Below are 20,878 nucleotides of genomic sequence, written 5' to 3'. Positions count from 1 at the left end.
TAAGCTCCTGTACTTTACAAATCTCTCTGGGACTTTATTTCTCAAATTTTTCAAACGGCAGACTCCTTCCTTCTAGTCACTCAGCTTTCCTCCTCAGGGAGGCTCTTCCTGACCATCTAGTTTAGACAAGACACTATCTCATCATCCTGATCTATTTGTTTTAGAGCAGCGGAGTACCTCACTTATGAGCACAGAATCTGCAGTCACACTGCCTGGATTCAGAGTCCAGCTCTTTAGTTCTTAATTGTCTACTAATTTTGTGACTGAGCTTTTCCGTGCCTTGGTTTGATCATCTGTAAAAAAGGAAATAGGGTCACTGGCACATAATAAGAGCTAGTGAAGTCTCTGCTATGGCATTTGTTTATATTTTTCTTGTGGCTTCCCAGGTGGTGCTAGCAGTGAAGATCCTGGCTGCCAATGCAGGAGACAGAAGAGACGTGGGTTCGATCCCTGGGGAAGGAAATTGCAACCCACTCCAGTATTCTTGCCTGGAGAATCCCATGGACAGAGGAGCCTGGTGAGCTACAGTCCATGGGGTCGCAAAGAGTTGGAAGCAATGAAGCAACTGAGTACACATCTATATCCCAATGAAATGTTAACCCCATAAGAGATCTTGTTTGCCTTGTTTATTATATCTCCAGTGTCTAGAACACTATCAAGCACTTAGCACATGCTCAAGTAACTTTTAAATATTTGCTTAAAAGTTAGTAAATTCTTACATTTGATCATAGTATTACTTCATTTGCCCTCAGTAAACCTACTTACAATGTAGTTTTTCTTTTGCTTAAGTTCCAGAAATTATTTGGAAGAAATGAAGGTAAAAAGCAATATAAACATGGAATATTAGAGATTCCATTAATTTCTTAATTTGTGATTTAAAAATTCCTCTATTAAAAAAAAAATTAAGCTGTTTAAGAGAAAATGAGCCAGTTTCCTTTTCTTTCCTATGTTAGCTAAAGCATTAAAAGATAGGTTGAAAAATGCTCTCACTTGCTCATTTTCATAACAAAAGTACAATATCTACATATCACCCTTCTTAGAAGTACACTAAAAGGCAAGTTAAACTGGAGTGATGGTGCTGAGTAGAGGGCACGAGTAGGGAAACTGTTCTAAGAAAGGATATCACCTTCTCTATAATATTGTAGCCCTTGAGCCTTAGGGAATTTATACAGTAATAAGCTTTTGTTATCTATCATATTAATTGTTGAAAGAATAAAAATTATTTGGCTACCCAAAGAACATGAATCCACAATTTAATATGCTAAAAAGATAGTAATGTTAATGAACTGAGATGTTTCTTAAATAACAACACGGATATATTCATCATTACAATATATAGAAAAATGCATATATTAATTTCCTAGGGCAACTGTTACAAAGCACCACCACAAACTAGGTGACGAAAACAACAGAAATTTATTCTCTCATAGTTCTGGAGGCCAAAAGTCCAAAATCAAAGCATGCCCAGGGCCATGCTCTGAGTCTCCGGATAGAATCCTTCTTTGCCTATTCCTAGTATCTGCTGGTGGCCATCCATCCCAGGCACTTGTCTTATAGCTGAGGCCCTTCAATTTGCCCCCATAGTCATAGGGTATTCTCCGCTCGTGCTCCTGTGTCCCTTCTGTTCTCCAGGGCCTGCCTTACTCAGGAGGATTTCATCTTCACTAATTATGTCCACAAAGACCCTACTTCCAAACTGTAGTGTGCTGGCTGTTAGGACTTCATACTTTGGGGGGCATATAATTCAATATATAACATACACCTAGGTATATACCACATTATTGCCTAAAGTTACAAACTTTCAACTTGTCATGATATTATTTATCCTTAAGGTAGACACAAGTATATTTCTGAAGTCTGATGCTTAATAAGATGGGCCAATAGCCAATGGGAACTTGCTGTATGTCTCAGCAAACTCAAACAGGGGTTCTGTATCAACCTAGAGGAGTGGGGAGGGAGATGGGAGGGAGGTTCAAATGGGAGGGGATTGTATACCTTTGGCTGATTCATGTTGAGGTTTGACAGAAAACAACAAAATCCTGTAAAGCAATTATCCTTCAATTACAAAATAAATAAATAAATAATAGAAGGGCCATATTCTTTCCAGTTTCAGTTCTCCAGGACTGTGTTATCTATACAGGTGAATTAACAACTTCCTAAGTATGAGAAATATAATTAGGTCAGCGATCTCAAATCATAAATACTCTAAACCTGTTACAGGCTAAACAAATGTCATGAATAAAATAATAATGAAATTCCATTAAACTTCACTAAAAATCCAGTTGGATTTATTTGGCCAAAAGATGGGCTGGAGATTATAATTTCTCCTCTGTCTCTTATTATCTCTATTAATATAATAATTAGCCCTAAACTGTGATATATAAAGTAAATGCACATGTATCAAATCCTGTATTTATTTAATTACATTATTTTTAAAAAACAAATACACAACAGCAACAACACACAGGTACTCTTGTTCCCCCTGGTGAAAAGATTTCTATAATAACTTGACGTAAAAACCCTGTGTAAGAAAGGAACTAAGTGGGACACACAGACTACACTCTAGCACAATTGTTCTTTCAGGAAAATCATTCTGAGCAGTAAACTTATGAATACCTCAGTGAGGCTGTGGTGGTGGTGGTTTAGTCACCAAGTCATGCCTGACTCTTGTGACCCCATGGACTGTAGTCCACCAGGCTCCTCTATCCATGGGATTCTCCAGGCAAGGATACTAGTGTGGGTTGCCATTTCCTTCTCCAGGGGATCTTTCCCACCCAGGCAGATTCTTTTTACTGCTGAGTCAACATTACTGCTTAAAGAGAGGGGGGTCCACATAAGCACAAAGAAGAAATTCTGATCATGTCTCCTCATCTAGTCAGGCCCTCAGAGTTAGAAAAGGCTCACAGAAGAGCTGTGAGCTTCTAATATAATTTGCACAGATGCTTCTTCTTCAATCACTACCTGTGACCATGATGGAGAAAAACGGTATCTTAGGAGGTAAAAAGTTTGCAATCTGCAAGACGAAAAATTACATATTCTCATTTAGTATTTCCAAAACAATAAAATATTTAGATAATATTTACTTACAATAGAGGGTCCTTAATAAATTAAAGGTACTGATGAAATTCTCATATGCACTGCAACACTGTGACAGTGGATTAATATGCTACAATTACACAATACTATGGACCCCTGATGTTAAGAGCCAACTCATCAGAAAAGACCCTGATGCGGGGAAAGACTGAGGGCAGGAGAAGGGGACAACAGAGGACAAGATGGTTGGATGGCATCGCTGACTCAATGGACATTTGTTTGAGCAAGCTCTGGGAGATGGTGAAGGACAGGGAAGCCTGGCTTCAGTCCAGCGCTGCAGTCCATGGCGTCGCAAAGCATCAGACATGACTGAGCAACTGAACAAGAACAACACAATTTTTTAATTATCCCAACAGCTTAACTATTGGCCTTTCAAAGATCTATTTCCAACCACTACTTTTTAAATGACTTTTAAAAAGACAGTTTGGTTTACGTAAAAGCAGTTCAATTTGAACCTCTAAAACAAGGCTATCAAATAAACAGTAAAATATTATCTGTCTAGAGGCCAGGCTTCTGGAACATTTCCAAATCCAGAAATCGGGGAAAAAACCAAAACAATCATACACACACACGTTCTGGGTATAAAGAGCAGCAAGGACAAAGAACAGAAGATAAGGGAACACCACCCTAGGTTTACACCTGACCCTGTGATTGGATGATCCACCAGGGAGAAGTTAAGGGGCCCTGCAATTGGCTGGCAGGGTCTATACAAGGTCAGTTTCTTCTTTGGAAAGCAGAGAAGCATGGGAGAAGCAATCAGAGTTCAGAGAAAACAAAACTGGAACAATGAGCAGAGAGCAGCTGATCAAAGGCAGCTCAGCTGAGACTGAAGCGGTGAGCTACAGACACAGACAATTCAGATCTAGAGTGGGCATCCTAGCAGTTCCTGAAGGCACAGGCAGGAGCTACCTGAATAGCGAAAGACACCGCCTGTGTCTTAGGCATGGCCCTGAGGCTTAGGCACGCATGCATGCGTGCTCAATCCGTAAGTTGTGACCAACTCTCACGACCCCAAGGACTATGGCACACCAGGCTCCTCTGTCCATGGGATTCTCCAGGCAAGAATAGTGGCGTGGGCTGCCATTTCCTTCTCCAGGGGATCTTCCTGACCAAGAGACAGAATCCGAGTCTTCAGTGTCTCCGGCATTGGTAGATGGATTCTTTACCGTGAAACCACCAGGGAAGGGGGCTTAGGGCACTTAAACAATAACAAGCAGCTCTATGAACAGCAACTACAATAGTCTGCGTGTTGCTTACACATGAAAAATACCACAGGCTGTATTTTCATATATTTATATGAATATATATACTTATAATAGTCATCCCTTAATGGAGCTTTCAACCTTATTCTAATGTAAAATGTACTGGGGGAAAGGGTATGGACCAACCCACCGCCCCTCACCCGGGAAATGCCTATACATCACATACCTCTCTCCTTACCTCCATCCCTATCCCAGGAAACCTGAACCCAAAATTTTAATATTGCTGTCTCCTCCTCCTGAGAAAAAGGCATATAAATGCAATAAAATAAAATTTCAGAGTGTTCTATTAAGGTTGGTAACACAGAAACTCACAATTTTGCATAATTCCAAGAAGGGGCAGTAAAACAGGGCTGGATCTCTTGGAGACTGGAGCTGTACAATGATTCCAGAATGATTCTGGGCCTTGCAAAGAGGAGTATGGGGCCCTTCCCTCCAGTGCTCTGCTATTAACACCAGTCAGCCTTACATCATGTGAAAGTTTTTCTGATTACTCATAGTTTCTTCTCCCATAATTTCAGTTTGTATACGGTTCAGCGTGGCCTTTCCAACCTTGACTCTCCCTCCCCACCCCTACAATCAGGAGTGTGTTTGGTAAATGCTGACAATTCCCACCACAGCAGTGCCAACAGTGCAAACAGCTGGGAAGGTAAATGCCATTTTACATATATATATATATATATATATATATATATATACACATATATATATATATATGTATATACACACACACACCATTAAATAGTATTTCTGCCATACAGATGGCATGGATGTAAAGGAGCTGGAGAGCACAGACAGGAGTAAAATATAGTGAAATAATTAGGAAATGGCGTGGAATCTTAAAAAAAAAAAAAATAGTTGAACTCTAACAGTAGAATGGTGGCTGCCTGGGTCTGGGACAAGTAGGGAAGTAGGCAGAGACTGGTAAGAAGGTACAAAGTTTCAGTTGTAAGATCAATGAGGTCTGAGGACTTAATGTATAACATTGGTGGCCAAAGCTAATTAATACTATATTGTATAACTGAAATTCGCTAAGAAAGCAGAATTTAAATATTCTCACCCCCCCAAAAAAGTAAATATGTGGAGTGATGGATGTGTTCATTAACTCAGTTCTGAGAATCCTTTCACATATACACACATATCAAATCATCACAACTGTTCACCTTAAATATATCACATTTTATTTGTGAATCATACCTCACTGAAGCTTAAAAATCATATGAAAATGATTAATTTTGAATAGTACCTGTTTTAAGTATAATTTAGTTAATCATTTTATACAACTTACCTTTTTTAATGGCTGTGGTGGACAACCAACTTAAAAAATTCCTGAAAATTTAACAATCTTACGAAAAGAATACAGCCAACTCCAGAGAATCACTGCAAAACCTCTCAGCTGAGGCTTCAATCCCAAATGAAAATTCTTTCCTTTCTGTCTTGGTTCATATCCCCAGGAAAGATTCTTACTGGCCCCATTCATCTTTTTAAGCCACAGAAATCATATGCTGCTAACCAGCCTCTGAATTAGTTGCTTCAGTTGAGGGCCTTCCCTGGCCTGAATGCCTGCGGCTTGCAGAGGAGATTGAGATCAAGTGATAGAAAACACAGATGTCACAGCAGCAGAGACGGCAGGTAGGACAGACACGAGCTAACCTTGTACAGGAGATCACTACAGATGTTAAAAATCCATCGGCCCTAGATCATTCCACCTACGGGCCACTTCAGAAAGAAACGCTCACAGAAATGACAGTGAGCTATCAAGGAAGGGTTTATATTGTACTTAATATACTACATCTAATAAGATGCATTCAGCATCCACGTCCTTCCAGAACGCCTTCCTGAAACGCAGAGGTTGGGAAATCAAAAACTACATTCTCCAGGCTCCTTGACAGCGAGTAATCAGGATGAGAATTTGAGTCTGCCCTTAAGAGGCACGACACACAGTACAGACAGCAGCAGTGAGGCAGAGCCCGATCAGCCGATAGCCTGTAGCTGCTTTCAGCTAGCAAGGAAGGCCACAGACATGTCAGTGTCCAGTCTCCAGCTCCGAGGGTGTTGAGGGACAGTGGCAGAGGCAGTAGTGCCAGACCGAGCGTTCCCGCTTCTAGTCATAGTTCACAGGCATCAAGGAGAAGTTGTCACAGCAGTGGTCAGACACTAAATTTCAAACTTCAAGCAGTTATGATGGCAACAGCCGTGGCCGCTGTGATTCCCCCTGATCACAGCGACAGCAGTATTTTCTTGCTGTGATTTCAGTGGGCAGCCTCCTAATTGCCACTTTCCTGACACTGGCAGAGGTGGCAGCGCCCGTGGCGTCCTGTTCCAAGGTGTCCTGGAAGTCACATTCTCAGAGGCCTGGCCTGGAGCCCGGCCCTCTAGCTCTTCCAAAGATTCCCCAAGCAATGAATTCCTTGTATTATATCCCCTCCGTTTCCTGCACTGAACTCTGGCTAATACTGCAAAGGAGTACATGGGAAATGACTTCATACAGAAAGGTTTTGCTCGTGTCTGCACTCACACAAAGGGCTCAAGGGCGATGACACCATTCCCATCAGTCTCCCCAGAATAGCCACCTCAAGCCCCTTTCTTCAGTGCTGCCTAATATGGATGATACCTTCGCCTCTGCCGTGGCCAGCTCTCCATGGCCTGAGATATCTGTTTGCCCTGAACCCAGCAGGAGCACAAAGTCCCTCAGCCGTGGCAGTCATGTCAACTCTCATTACAACCAGACAAGCTCAAGGACCCTGAATCCAAAGTGCCCCACTGGTTCATCCACCACACCCCTGAGTAGTCTCTGGCCCCCAAACTCATCTTCCCCCACTGCTCCCCCTAGTTAGTCAAGGGGAAAACAAGAAATCAAAGTATAGCTGGCTCTAAACCAGAGGAATTCATCACCCCTCCAGGAAGGGGCAAGGAGAGGCCAGCAACAGCAGTCTACCACAAAGCAGCTCCCATTCAGAAGGACCCGAAAGCACTGTGAGGAATCTTTTTGGTAAGAAAAAGAAATTTTTCAAAACTAAAACAACTAAGGGCAAAAAAATACTTAAGTATTCAGTGGTTACACCAGCTAAGAATTTTCTGACTATTTAAATCTTAACCACAAGCTGTGGGCTTCCCTCGTAGCTCAGTTGGTAAAGAATCTGCCTGCAATGCAGGCAACCGGGGTTCAATCCCTGAGTCAGGAAGATCCCCTGAAGAAGGGAGTGGCTACCCACTCCAGTATTCTTGCCTGGAGAAGCCCAAGGACAGAGGAGCCTGGGAGGCTATGGTCCATGAGGTTGCAAGAGTTGGACACAACTTAGCAACTAAACCTGTTAGTCACCAAGTCATGTTGGACTCTTGCGACCTCATGGACTCAGGTTCCTCTTGTCCAGGCAAGAATACTGGAGTGGGCTGCCATTTCCTTCTCCAACCACAGCATTATGGAAGGCTAAAATTGCCCTAAAGACCTGAAGCATATAATGACTGCAATTCTTTATTATGCTCCAGCTTTCAGATTACTGCGGCCTCTCACAACACTCATGCGTGCTGATGGCCTAACAAACTTGAGTCAGCATGCTATACTTAATTCCAAAAGAATGCAGATTTCATAGAGACAGAATATGTCAACAAGGCTAATTCTTTTTTCACAAGTTTCTTACAGAAATTCTTCTGCCAGAATCCAAAACAAGAGGAACCTGAGTTCGAGTATGCACTCTGCCAGCTTCCTGCTCAGCACAGTCATCTGCCATTTCTAAGCCTCAACTTATTTGTCATCAAAGGGTATAGGTTGGATCGCTCTGGTCCCTTTCAGTTGAGTGATTTTGAGCCCAAATAGAAAACAACAGAACAAACACTTGAAGAATAAAAGGTGCCTGTACTCCACAGCCAGCTTTAACTGCCTCTTCAAAGGAACCACCTTACTGTGCGGTACTAGAAGGCTGGAAGAAGAGAGACTGACTTCAATACCATGAGTAATTCTGTCTAGCTTGGCTAAGAGTCTGCATATTTACTAAAAATTCCTAATTCCAAAATGCACTCTTGCATTCCTCATTCCATTTCCTAGGCTACCTGTCTCCAGATAAGGGTGCTAACACACACCTTCCCAGAGAGCGAATTTCAGAGTGAGTGAACAGGAAACACGAGAACGAGATAACATTTCCAATATCAAGTATACGATTTTCACAAGTATATTTTATCCTAAAACATCTGGGCTTTTACTTACACCTGCTGAAAATATTCTCTGACAAAGGTAGCCAGAATTAAGGCCGACCTTCTGTTTGATTAGGAATTCTTGGGAACAACTTGAACTGTAAAGATTAATCTGCACTGCCACAACTTTGTTTAGAAACAGAACCAAGCAATGAAGCTTTTATTTTAAGGACGTGGCCAGAGTTTTACCACGTTTAACACCCACTCAAACAATTCAGAATTGTGGGGTTTTTCCTTCTAAGAGAGAAAGGGGAAGAGAGATTTTTTCAGATATAATGAAATACTATTCTATCTGGAATGCAAAGAAGGAATCAAAACTGTGTCAGTTCATAGTCCTCCTTTGAGTCTGGGTGACCTTCTGCATGCTAATCTTTCCAAACCTCGGTATCCTCGCGTGTAAAAGGGAGAAGACAGCCCCCAGCTCATGGAGAATAACAATATGTGAGCTTTTTACAGGAATATACGTCTGCCAACATACACATTCTTATAAACCAAATGAGATAATGTCCTGACATTGGACAGTTACTCAGTAAATGGCAGTTAGTGTTATCATAACAAGTCCCCAGGTTAGAATATTCCTAGTAAGAGCCAGGTTGCCAACTGAGACAACCTTGAGTCGCCACCAAAGGGAAGTTGGGGGGTCACTTCACTCATCAACATTACACGGAGGTAACTCTAGCTGGCTGCACCACAACATGTGGCAACTAGGATCGAACCCACACCCCCTGCAGTGAAAGTGGGGATTCTTGGCCAGTGGACCACCAGGCAAGTTCTTAGTTAGCAAGTCTAACTCTGTTTAAAGGGAACCGAATATTTCATTAGCATGTACATTCTAACTTAAATACTGACATTAGTGAATAGCATTCACTGCTAAAATTAGTAATACTTTACAGAGTGTTTTGCCAAAAGCTACAGAAGTGGGTTAAGAGATAGCTTTGTGAGGAAGGTTACATTATTTTAACAGATTTCATGACTTAATCAATCAATATATGGAACTAATATTGGAGAACTCTGATTGTGACAGGCTTCTGGAGTAGGAGCAGTAATTTCCCAAGTATAGTCTAAAGATACTCCAAGAGTGACATAAGCTAATCTAAAAATCAAAGCCCCTGCGATGATTCTTATTGACAAATCACACCCAATTCCATGAGTGTTTCTTTCTGTGCACAGTGAATATACTTACCAATAACCTCCTAACACTTAACATTCCCTAAAGGTTCAACTACCAAACGCTTGGCAAAGCTGCAAACTCCTACTGTGTGTGTCATACATAAAGTGAAGGATGATTTTTTATGGCAATGTAGAAGACATTAATACAATAATTAGAATATAAAAATAGTGGGAAAAGATATTCAGAGTACCTGCCTCTCTCTTTCAACCCTCCACCTCTAAGTACTACTGTAAAGGCAGGAAAAAACAAAGATTGTCAGACTTGATCCAACATAATGCTGGTAACCCTTCTGGTGATTAAACAGATTCACATTTCACTTTTTAAGTAGTGTTTCAAACTTAAGAGTCAGTGAAGTAGCTTCTTTATGTATGACTTCTATGAGATCGTGATTACAAAGTATTATTAGGAAGCCCTTGGAAATAACACAATAATAGTTATCTAAATTTATGCTTAAAAAGATCATTATTTTAAAAGTGAAACATCTTAGAAAGCAATTGGTTTAGAATTTCATTTTCAAAATTGTACAACATTAAGCTTTAAAAACTGCATTAACTGGACTAATAATCATTTTCCCAATGTCAAACATAATGAAATGATCCTCCGAAGTATTCTAGCTACCTAACAACAAGCAGCACTGATTTAGAAAATTTTATCTGGTATAAAAAAAATTCAAAGAAAGTGTAAGAAAAACCCAAGCAGCACTTTTAAATTGTGCATGTTTAAGGTATCAGCATTGTAATTTTTAAAAGAGCCAGCATTTACATAAAGCATCAAAATTGATATATTTAAGGAAAATATCTGAGTAAAATCAATGCCTCAGTTATGGTCTACAGCCAATATCTGGCCTTTAAAAATGAGAGTTTTATGACAACTGTGTACTGCTCTTGGCTTCAAAATAGAAATTGAATGTTTTAAAAGAGGCCATTTCCTGCAGTGCTGTCCCCAGAGCATCCATCTTTTTGAGGAACGACCCCTCCCTTATCTCTTGGGGTTCGGTCTAGTTATTAATCACACTGTGCTTTCTATACCCAACTGCAAAAGTGACCATGTCACTCAGGCCTGACCAATCATGTTACCCCACGGCCCTGTCCCCACAAGTGGTCTGTGATGGGCACAAAGCCAATCAAAGTCTGAGCATGAGATCTGATTTATTACTGGAGCCCAGACAAAAAAAAGATGACAAGCGTTAAGGACTCTGTTTGACTTGGGGAGTCGAGTGAGAGCCACCTTTTCTCCTACCCAGAGCCGAGCTCAGAAAGAATCCAACCTGAGTCAAGTAACAGTCCTTGAGAACGTGAGTTAAACTCTTACTGTCCAGTGCCTGGGTTTTCATGCACATAAGCCAAGACATTTCTTCTTAGCCTAAATTAATCTCAGTCAAGATTCTCAGTACAAAATCCTTACCAATACAGAAACTGATGTAAATTCGAATTTCTTTTTCCCTTTTCTGTAGAAATCTAAGCTACATACCACAAGATATCTGTTGTAAACTGATAGCCATATCCAAAGAGCAATGTGAGGACTACTCCATTACAGTGGATTTTTTTTTAATCAGAATATAGTTATTTTACAATGTGTGTTAGTTTTTGCTGTTTCCACAGCAAAGTGAGTCAGCAAGATGTATACATATATGGCCCCTCTTTTTTGGATTTCCTTCCCATTTGGGTCACCAAAGTGCACTGAGTAGAGTTTCCTGTGCTACACAGGAGGTGCTCCTTAGTTGTCTATTTTATACACATTATCAATAGTGTATATGTGTCAATTTCAGTCTCCCAATCCATCCCACCACCTCCCTTCCCTCCATGATATCCGTAAATTTGTTCTCTATGTCTGTGCCTCTTTCTGCTTTGCAAATAAGATCATCTATACCATTTTTCTAGATTCCACATATATGTATTAATATACAATATTTGCTTTTCTCTTTCTGATTTACTTCACTCTGTACGATAGTCTCCAGGCCCATCCATGTCTCTGCAAAGGGCATAATTTCTTTCCCTTTTATGGCTAAGCAATATTCCACTGTACATATGCACCACGTCTTCTCTATCCATTCCTCTGCTGATGGACATTTGGGCTGCTTCCATGTCCTGGCTGCTGTGAACAGTGCTGCAATGGACACTGGGGTGCAGGTATCTTTTTTCTCTGGGTATATGCCCAGGAGTGGGATTGCTGGATCATATGGCAGTTCTATTTTTAGTTTTTTAAGGAGCCTCCATACTGTTCCCCATAGTGGCTAGATCAATTTACATTCTCACCAAAGTGTAAGAGGATTCCCTTTTCTCCATAACCTCTCAGTATTATAGTGGATTTTTTAGAAATTATTTTCTTTGTTTTTTTCCTCTAAGACAGTTTAACGTAGTTCTATTTAAGTTCAGAGATAGAGCATTTATTAATAAATGCTTATTTTTTCCTCCCTTTTAGAGTATTTTTGTTTCATAAAACTACTTGTTAAATGTCATCAAGTATAATAAAATCCCATTTTTCACAGTCACACGTAATTTCCAATCAGAATAAGATACAGGGTAACCTCTCACAAACTTCCCTGAAGCAAGGAAAATAATTATGTGTTTAAAATTCTCTGCAAAAAAATAAATAGAGCAAAGGGCCTAAGATGCCAGAAATTTTTAATTAAGTAGATCAGTTACTATTCATATTTCATACCCAAGACAAGAAGAGAAGACTCTAAATAGAATGGATCCTAATTATTAACTCTGAAGCAAAATCTTTCCATTTCCCATTACATAATATTAAAAACCTAAAGCCCAAATAAATAATAACAGAAAAGTTTCAGTTCAGTTGCTCAGTCGTGTCCGTCTCTTTGTGACCCCATGAATCGCAGCACGCCAGGCCTCCCTGTCCATCACCAACTCCCAGAGTTCACTCAAACTCACGTCCATTGAGTTGGTGATGCCATCCAGCCATCTCATCCTCTGTCGTCCCCTTTTCCTCCTACCCTCAATCCCTCCCAGCATCAGAGTCTTTTCCAATGAGTCAACTCTTTGCATGAGGTGGCCAAAGTACTGGAGTTTCAGCCTCAGCATCATTTCTTCCAAAGAACACCCAGGGCTGATCTCCTTTAGAATGGACTGGTTGGATCTCCTTGCAGTCCAAGGGACTCTCAAGAGTCTTCTCCACCACCACAGTTCAAAAGCATCAATTCTTCGGCGCTCAGCTTTCTTCAGAGTCCAACTCTCACATCCATACATGACCACTGGAAAAACCATAGCCTTGACTAGACAATTACTTTGTTGGCAAAGTAATGTCTCTGCTTTTCAATATGCTATATTGGTCATTAACTTTCCTTCCAAGGAGTAAGCATCTTTTAATTTCATGGCAGAAAAGTTAACTCTCTATAATTCTTACTGAGTCTCTCAAACGATATGTCCAGTATGTGTCTGTGTGAGTCGTTCAGTTGTGTCGAACTCTTTGCAATGCTATGGACCGTAGCCCGCCAGGCTCCTCTTTTCATGGGATTCTCCAGGCAAGAATACTGGAGTGCATAGCCATTTCCTTCTCCAGGGGATCTTCCCGGCCCAGGGATCAAACCCAGGTCTCCCATACTTCAGGCAGATTCTTTACCATCTGAGCCCACCTGGGAAACCCATGTTAATAAAACAATGCACAATTTATGAGCATAGTCTCTCCTTTCTCTACTATTTAGAGATGTCACAAGTCAAATTATGGTCCTCAAAATGTAGTCCGTGCTCCCCTGGCCATGCCAGGATATCTGAAACTGGGAGTGGGCGTCTTGCACTTTGGTGAGAATATAAATTGATACAGCCACTATGGGGAACAGTATGAAGGTTCTTTTAAAAACTAAACACAACACACACAAAAACTACTGATGTGGACTATACCATAGACCTTTCAGTATTGAACACCATTGTCCCGTGTTTTGCTCCTCTTCTGCTTCTTACCTACTACTGAGAACATCTCAATTCCACTCAACCAAACCATATCCATCTTTCAAAGTCAGGCCGAGTTCAAAATTCTTCCTAACTCCCTCCCTAACCATCCAAGTCAGAAAGTAAGAGCTGGTGGTAAGGATTCTAATAAGACATTAAAAAAGAATGAAACCATCCTTTCACGTCATATATATACATTTAACTTTTATAATTCACTATGCACACCCAGGTAAGGATTTTTCTGAATTAAAAGCTAGGTATTTTTTTGTGAAACATACTTCTTTAATACAACCAAACTACCTCATCTGTTATTCAACCAAAATAAAGGAACTGATTCTAGCCGGGCTGGAAAAGTGGCATGTAAGACTCCTCCTAAAAATGGGTATAATACACACATAAGGTATAAAATACACTAATATAAACTACAAACTGTAGTATAAAATGCATTATAAACAGAATATAAATGCAATGTCTTTTAAGGGTAATTTACATTTGAGGACTTTGCAAAAGATAACTTTGTTTATATTTGACTTCCCTCTTTTTGTCATGACTTAAACCCTCTAAGACGCATCTCCACACCACTTTTTAGAACAGCATGCTGGATAGGCAATTAATAACCCCAGTTTCCACCAAAATTCATACTAAAACTTACCTAAAGGGTTTTGTTTAAGTACTGGGAGAAAAGTGGAAAAGGTAAAATCCTTACTACAGGTATTGCTTACCAATGAATCAGGACGCTGCCAATAACTTGAGAGCTTCCTAAAGACAGAGACCATTTTTGACTCATTTTTACATTTTTATGTTTTTCTATCACCAGTGCTAGCTCACACGGTAGGTTCACCACTAAATGCTTGAGGAGCACTGAATGTGTGCCAGTAATAGAACTCCTCCTTTTTCTCTTTATAAAGAAAAATAAGCACTTTGGGAGAAAGCATTCTGAATAATATTTGTTCAAGGAGAAGAAGAGTAATCAACCAAGTCTCTCACAATACCACCCTCTGAGCTACTGAAAATCTTACCCTTGGGAACAGTTTTAGATTAAGGGCATCCATTCTCTCTACCGAAATGTAGTATTGCAAGAAGATTATTTCTAAAAATTTTAGAAGAGAAACAAAAATAATTAACTAATTAAAGTAGACATAGCTCTAGTATTTAATACCCAAACAGCTGTCCTCTGTCAAATCACAACCAACTAGAAACTGACTTGGAAATTGGTAGAGTTTGAAACTGGCAAAGTTTTAAATTGGCAGGTAACACTGAAGTGCTTCATAAAAATTAAATTCTCCTATAATACACTCCCCAAACACTAAGTGCCCACAAAATTTACAGAGCACTTCAGGGTTATATGTAATATTCCCTGGTGGCTCCGAGGGTAAAGCATCTGCCTGCAATGCAGGAGACCTGGGTTAGATCCCTGGGTCAGGAAGATCCACTGGAGAAGGAAATGGCAACCCACTCCAGTACTCTTGCCTGGAAAATCCCATGGACAGAGAAGCCTAGTAGACTACAGTCCATGGGATCGCAGAGTTGGACATGACTGAGCGACTTCACTTTCACTTTCAGGGTTATATAGTAAAGACATTATATGAAACTATTCACCCAAGAAGATTATGCACTGACTTCTTAAGTCAGATATTTGAACGAATGGAGATTTGTTTTACCATATATATCTACACACCATATGTATGTGTGTGTGTGTACATATATTTATAAATTAGAGACCAGGAGGAGGAAAAAAAAAAAATCACTGAAATCTGTCTCTTACAAGAGGTTTTATGAAGAGAATCCCGTGATCTCACAAGAAAAACAGAGTTACGTTGCATAAAACACAATTTCACTGCATAAAAATCAGTTTTAGCCCTAAACTGCATAAAGTAAAAACCATGTGAAAAGTGAAAGCCAAATGTTAAAGAGTTTGTTCTATCACTGCATAAGCCCAATATGAATTGAAGGTACCAATGAATAGAGTTCAGAACCCAAATCTTGCATTATTAAAACCAACTTGAGACCCAAAAAATTGTTACCAAGCTTTCAAAAAGCAGAAAAGTTTCAAATTTAAAGTTAATCAAAATTTGATGCTATTTTCCCTAACAAAGGGGCTGCCTAGCCCAGTCTCTTGTTTCTATTATTTTAGAAAAAGTAACAAGAAATTTTTTTTGTTTTGCAAACTTGGGAGGCTAGCAGTTTCTCTCACATTTCCCTGCTTTAAATGTTACAACCACCTAAACAAAATTCACAGTAAGTCCCAAATTACCCACTAAGCCAAAAAGACTAACAAAGATTCAAAAGTAAAGAGACTAAAGGGGCAGAGTTATTCACTACTGGCATAACATAAACATCCTTACTTAAAAGCATTTAGTAACGTTTCTTTCCCAATGAGAGAAGTATTTCTAGGAATGTGCTCATTTTAACAAATTCTCTTATAAACTGGATGTCTCAAAGAGTCAGTGGTAAAGACTTTTACCTACATTTGATTAGCATTAAATAAGATCTGTTTCAAATTACCTTTTCTTCAAACAAACCAAAACACTGTTCCTCATGATTTTCATTTCCAGATATAGTAACTGACAAGGCAGCTGTCATGCCCTGTGTGCATGGTGACGCAGTAGACAAGGACTTCATGTATTTATTGCATCTGTCAATATATACTGTCTGGAATAAAGTCCGCATAATTTACAATCGCTGGGATATGTGTCTAAGGTATATGAAGCAGACTTTCCATAAAACTCTGTACAATAAGAGACTAGGAAATGGAAATTTCTTAGAATAAAATAAACTACTTCTATCATTAATCAGAATAGAAGTTGTTTAAAAATATACTCTGAAGTAAAATCAAAGAAACGAATCCTGGTCACAGGACAATACCATGAAACAATTCCACTGGAGGTTCAAAGTTCAACTTCCTTTACTACCAGGAAAATACAAAGTTCAAATTCAAATGAAAAGTTATCTCTTTGCAGAAAAATAAATGACAAGGTCATAGTTAAGAAACAGGTGTCAATTTGGGCCAAGAATCAGGTGGAGCAGGAGAGTCCTGAATGCTAAATACCACATCAATAGTAAGAATTCAGTAACAAATTTCCTATTTCTCTTAAAAAACTCTCAGATTAGGAGCCATATTTTAAAAGAATTACTTTCAAATCTCCATTAAAGATTAGAACAGAATATTTATAATTAAGATTATAAAACCCAAGACAAAGCTAAAGACAGTGTCATAAAACCACTGTTAAGTCATCTGGGTGATGGTTCTGGCTTTGGCTGAGCTCCCTTTAACACCTACTAGATGAAAGGAGAAATCAAGAAAGAAACAGCACTGGGTCAGTCATAGCCTACAGTCCGGCTCATTCTCCCACCATGGACTTTGTCAGAAGACAATATGATGTCACTCCCTACTAATAATACATCTTACAGAAATGGCTGACTCCACTCTTGCACTGTGCTAGTTTCTAAATGGCATGTTAGAAACACAGTTTCATAAGGTTAACAAATAAGATTAATAATAAATAATGTAATAAGATTTAATAAAGTTAAATCAAGCGAAGAGACAAGATATACTTCAAAATACCTTATTACATTGAAAAATACATTTCTCACAAAGTTTAGATAAAAAGGAGGGGGGAAAGACACCAATGTGAATACCAAATTTTTTAAAAATTCCCTTACTCTTTATTTCCATACTTCAAGTTCAATCCTAACGGGATAGGATCTTTGTCTCCTCTGGAGATAATATATATGCTGCTTTAATCACACTCAAAGTTTTACAAATAACCTCTTCAAGTTCTTAGTTTCTATCTAACATTTAAAGTCATGTGCTTAAACTACAAAAAGCTTGCTATTTTATAGTAAATGTTGTTTATGTAAAGCCATTTAAGAAAGCAATTTAATACAATGCCTAACATAAGGCTAGGGCTCCCCAGATGGCTCAGTGGTAAAAGAATCCATCTGCCAATGCTGGAGACACAGGAGACTCGGGTTCGATCCTGGGTTAGGAAGATCCCCTGGAGGAGGAACTGTCAACCAACTTAGTATTCTTGCCTGGAGAATCCCATGGACAGAGGAGCCTGATGGGCTAGAACCCACGGGGTTGCGAAGAGTCGGACGTGACTTAGCAACTAAACACAACAAAGGCTATTAAGGAAATTTTAAAAACCCACTCTTTTTTAAAAGAATCAACAACTTGCTTAGAAAGAAGAACATTAATCTCGGATGACATATAGTGGTATCCTTTAGAAATTAATGAAGCAGAGTGTATCTTTAAAAAATAAGTATAGTGTTCGGAACTTTATCATTAGTGATAACAAAATGTGTTATACCCAGTATACTTTACTTTGGCTAAACATTTAAGACAAGACAGTATGCAAGAGGGAAAATTTTTATTACTACAAAAATGTCAACTACATTCTGGGGTATGTGATTTTTTTTTTTAAGTTAATTAACATCACTGAATACACTCTAAACTTTTGAATTATTTTCATAAATTTTATATAAAGGCTGAGAAATGAATAACATGTGGACTAGACTAGACTAATATCAATGGAAGACACAATTTCCCAGTCTTCTAAAAGAATCACAATAACTTGAGATTATAACAACTTCCTCTTCAATCATTTTTTAAACTATTTCAGAAAATAAGTAATGCTTTTATATATACCCCTAATTAATCAAAACAAAACACAAAGTAATGATGCAAATGTTCTCAATATTCCCCGATTCATGGATATGAACTAAATGGCACTTAAATCAATAATACTGTATATGTAGTATCTTGCATATTACAGAGAGTGCCTGACTGGCTGAATTACTGTCTCCAAAGCCTTTCCTCCACCTTTCACCAATGGTTCTAGAAGTTTGAATTAAGAATTTTTTTTAAGTCAAAAAACTGTAAGATGTTTAAAGTCTGCCAAAGTTTTTTTAATTAACAATAAAAAGAATCTCACATAAACCCATAAGTTTAAAATGAACGTAATGGAATAGGCCATATGAAGAAAATCTTAATTAAGATTGCACAGACATGTGAGTGTGTGTGTATACATCCACAATACACACACATATGGATACTGCACCACAAACCATCAGTTTCCATTAAGCCTAAAGAATACTAAAAAGATATTCCCAAAGTGAGCTGCTGAGAAAAAAAAGTGAGGGAGACATGTTAAATTTTTCTCCAGAATTTTCCAGCATTTTGCAGTGTAGGGATGGGCTGATTTTTTCCATCCCAAGTCATTATTAAGCAGACCATTATAATTTGATTCACTGCATATTCAGTAGAACACACTCAGAAAAAAAAATAGTTTAATTTCTAGTAACGTTATAGTCAGAATTCTCTCCCCTTCAAATATCTCAGGAAACAAAACCACATTCCACCAATGCTGAAATGACCAGCGATGTTATCGACAACAAATACAATGAGGGCTATTACCTCCTATCAGTTTCACTGTACGCTGTACGCAGTCTGATCAATGCTTTGAAACTGGCGAGTATGCCATAAACGTAACGAGCTTTGCAGCAGATTTTAGTGGCATAACATGTACCAGGGCAACGGGGGCCTTTGCAACCCACCACTTCAACAAAATTCCGTAAAATCAAAGATTTACAAAAGATTTTACTCCGGGAGGCACCTAGACCTTCCTTCGAAACCCAGACTACTCAACAGCTCCCTGAAAAAATACACCATTCTGCCACAAATCGCATATTGCACACCGTCGGTGCACAGACACCTGAACCACCTGAGCTGACAAGAGTTAGGCTGTCAGCTCCGAGGTGTTGCTAGTGTACAAGAAACACTGAAGCAGCTAAGCTCTCTCAGGTACACTAGGTGGTAACCTTGGCACCAAGTGCCTTAGCAATAAAGATCTTTTCCTCTATAAGAAAATGCATTAAGACTGTTCCAAAGAATATGCTACAATCCTGAGAACCTCGTCCACAAAGGAGAACAGAAAAACGCTGGGTTTTCCTCTAGTCAAAAACTGCGGCGGGAGATGGAGCTACGAACTAAGGAAACCCAGCTTCTGGTGGCAATCCTGTGACAGCTAGCAGAGCAGCCCGCCCAAGCCAGAGCTCAGTTTTCCTACCCGCAAAATGGGAATCAGCACCGCCACCCCTCCCCGTTGACAGGGAGTCCCGCACACCCTGGAGGTTCAGGGTTACCCTGGATGATAAGCGGTGGGGTGGGGCTGCCGCTCCTCAGACACCCACCCCGGACTCCCCCCACTCCGCAACAGAAAGACAGGGCCGGCGTACCTGGCTTCACAGTCTTGAGACGGATGGGCTCGCGGAAGTGGCGAATGACAGCCAGGGTGTCCCGGTTGGTGAGCCCGCTGACAGGCGTCCCGTTCACCTCCAGCAGCACATCCCCGGGGCTGGGCGCCTTGCCCGAGACGACGCAGCAGGTGCCCCCGCCGGGGTCCTCGCGGAGCCGCCCCAGGTAGGGGAACTCGCCACGCTCCGCACCTCCCCGGATCTCAGCGCCCAAGTCGCCCGGGGCCCCGGCCCAGGACACCGCGCACTCCTGCACCTTGCTGAGCCAGTGCTTCTTCTTCTTCAACGTCTTCGACATCACGAACCCCGCTGCACCATGGGGGAGACCCCGCGCGGGCGGCGGGGGCGCCGCTCTGGCCCCCTCTCAGCCTGGGGGCCCCGGGCGGCCCGCGCAGCCCGGCGAGGGGGGCCTCGCCGCTCCGGCGTCCCCCTCGCCGACCACAGCCCGCTGGGGGCCGGGCCGCTCCGAACCCCGAGACGCCCCTCGGACACCTCTCCCGGCGGCGATCTCCGGGTCTGACCGGGCTCCGCGAGGGCCACCCGGGTTAGGCTGAAGAAAGGAAAAGGGGATTGTCCCCAGGCGGCTCCAGAGGGGTTTCGGGCGGGGTCACAGCCGACGGCTGGCCCCCAGGCTCCGCGCGGGAGCGGCGGGAAAGGCAGAAGCAGGGGGGCGGGGAGGTGAAGCGGGAGAGCCGGAACCGGGAAAAATCCGTCGGGGGCGCGCAGAAGCGCGCGTAGACCCGTCGCAGGATCGATCGTGGCCGCTGCGGAGCTGGATCACGGAGACCAACGCCTGCCCAAGCTGCCAGGAAACTGCCGCTTTCAAACCCGCCGCAACCTCCTCCTCCTCCCTCTTCCCTTCCCCCCGCCCTCGCCCATCCCTCATCCAGAGCCCCGCCCCCTCCCGCCGCGCGGCGCCCGGCGCGCTGCCGTCACGGGCCAGGCGCTTGGGAAGGAGCCCAAGCACTCGACACCCTCGTTGAAGATTGGCCCTGGGAGGA

The 20,878-nt window shown here is 41.1% G+C and overlaps 1 protein-coding gene across 2 annotated transcripts in view; it reads right to left on the bottom strand.

Moving 5' to 3' along the window:
* MAGI3 (membrane associated guanylate kinase, WW and PDZ domain containing 3) overlaps window positions 1-20,788 on the bottom strand; it is a 241,871-nt gene extending 221,083 nt beyond the window's left edge. For both annotated transcript variants that reach the window (XM_069600979.1, XM_069600968.1), the window contains exon 1: window positions 19,860-20,788. In XM_069600979.1, the coding sequence (XP_069457080.1) occupies window positions 19,860-20,175 (316 nt within the window). In that variant the 5' untranslated portion in view covers window positions 20,176-20,788. The remainder of the gene's footprint in view (window positions 1-19,859) is intronic.
* Window positions 20,789-20,878: the final 90 nt, after the last annotated feature.

This window comes from Ovis canadensis, chromosome 1 (genome assembly GCF_042477335.2).
Source record: "Ovis canadensis isolate MfBH-ARS-UI-01 breed Bighorn chromosome 1, ARS-UI_OviCan_v2, whole genome shotgun sequence".
Taxonomy (NCBI): domain Eukaryota; kingdom Metazoa; phylum Chordata; class Mammalia; order Artiodactyla; family Bovidae; genus Ovis; species Ovis canadensis.
The sequence above is the reverse complement of the archived record's forward strand: the minus strand, read 5'-3'. Positions and strand labels throughout refer to the sequence as shown.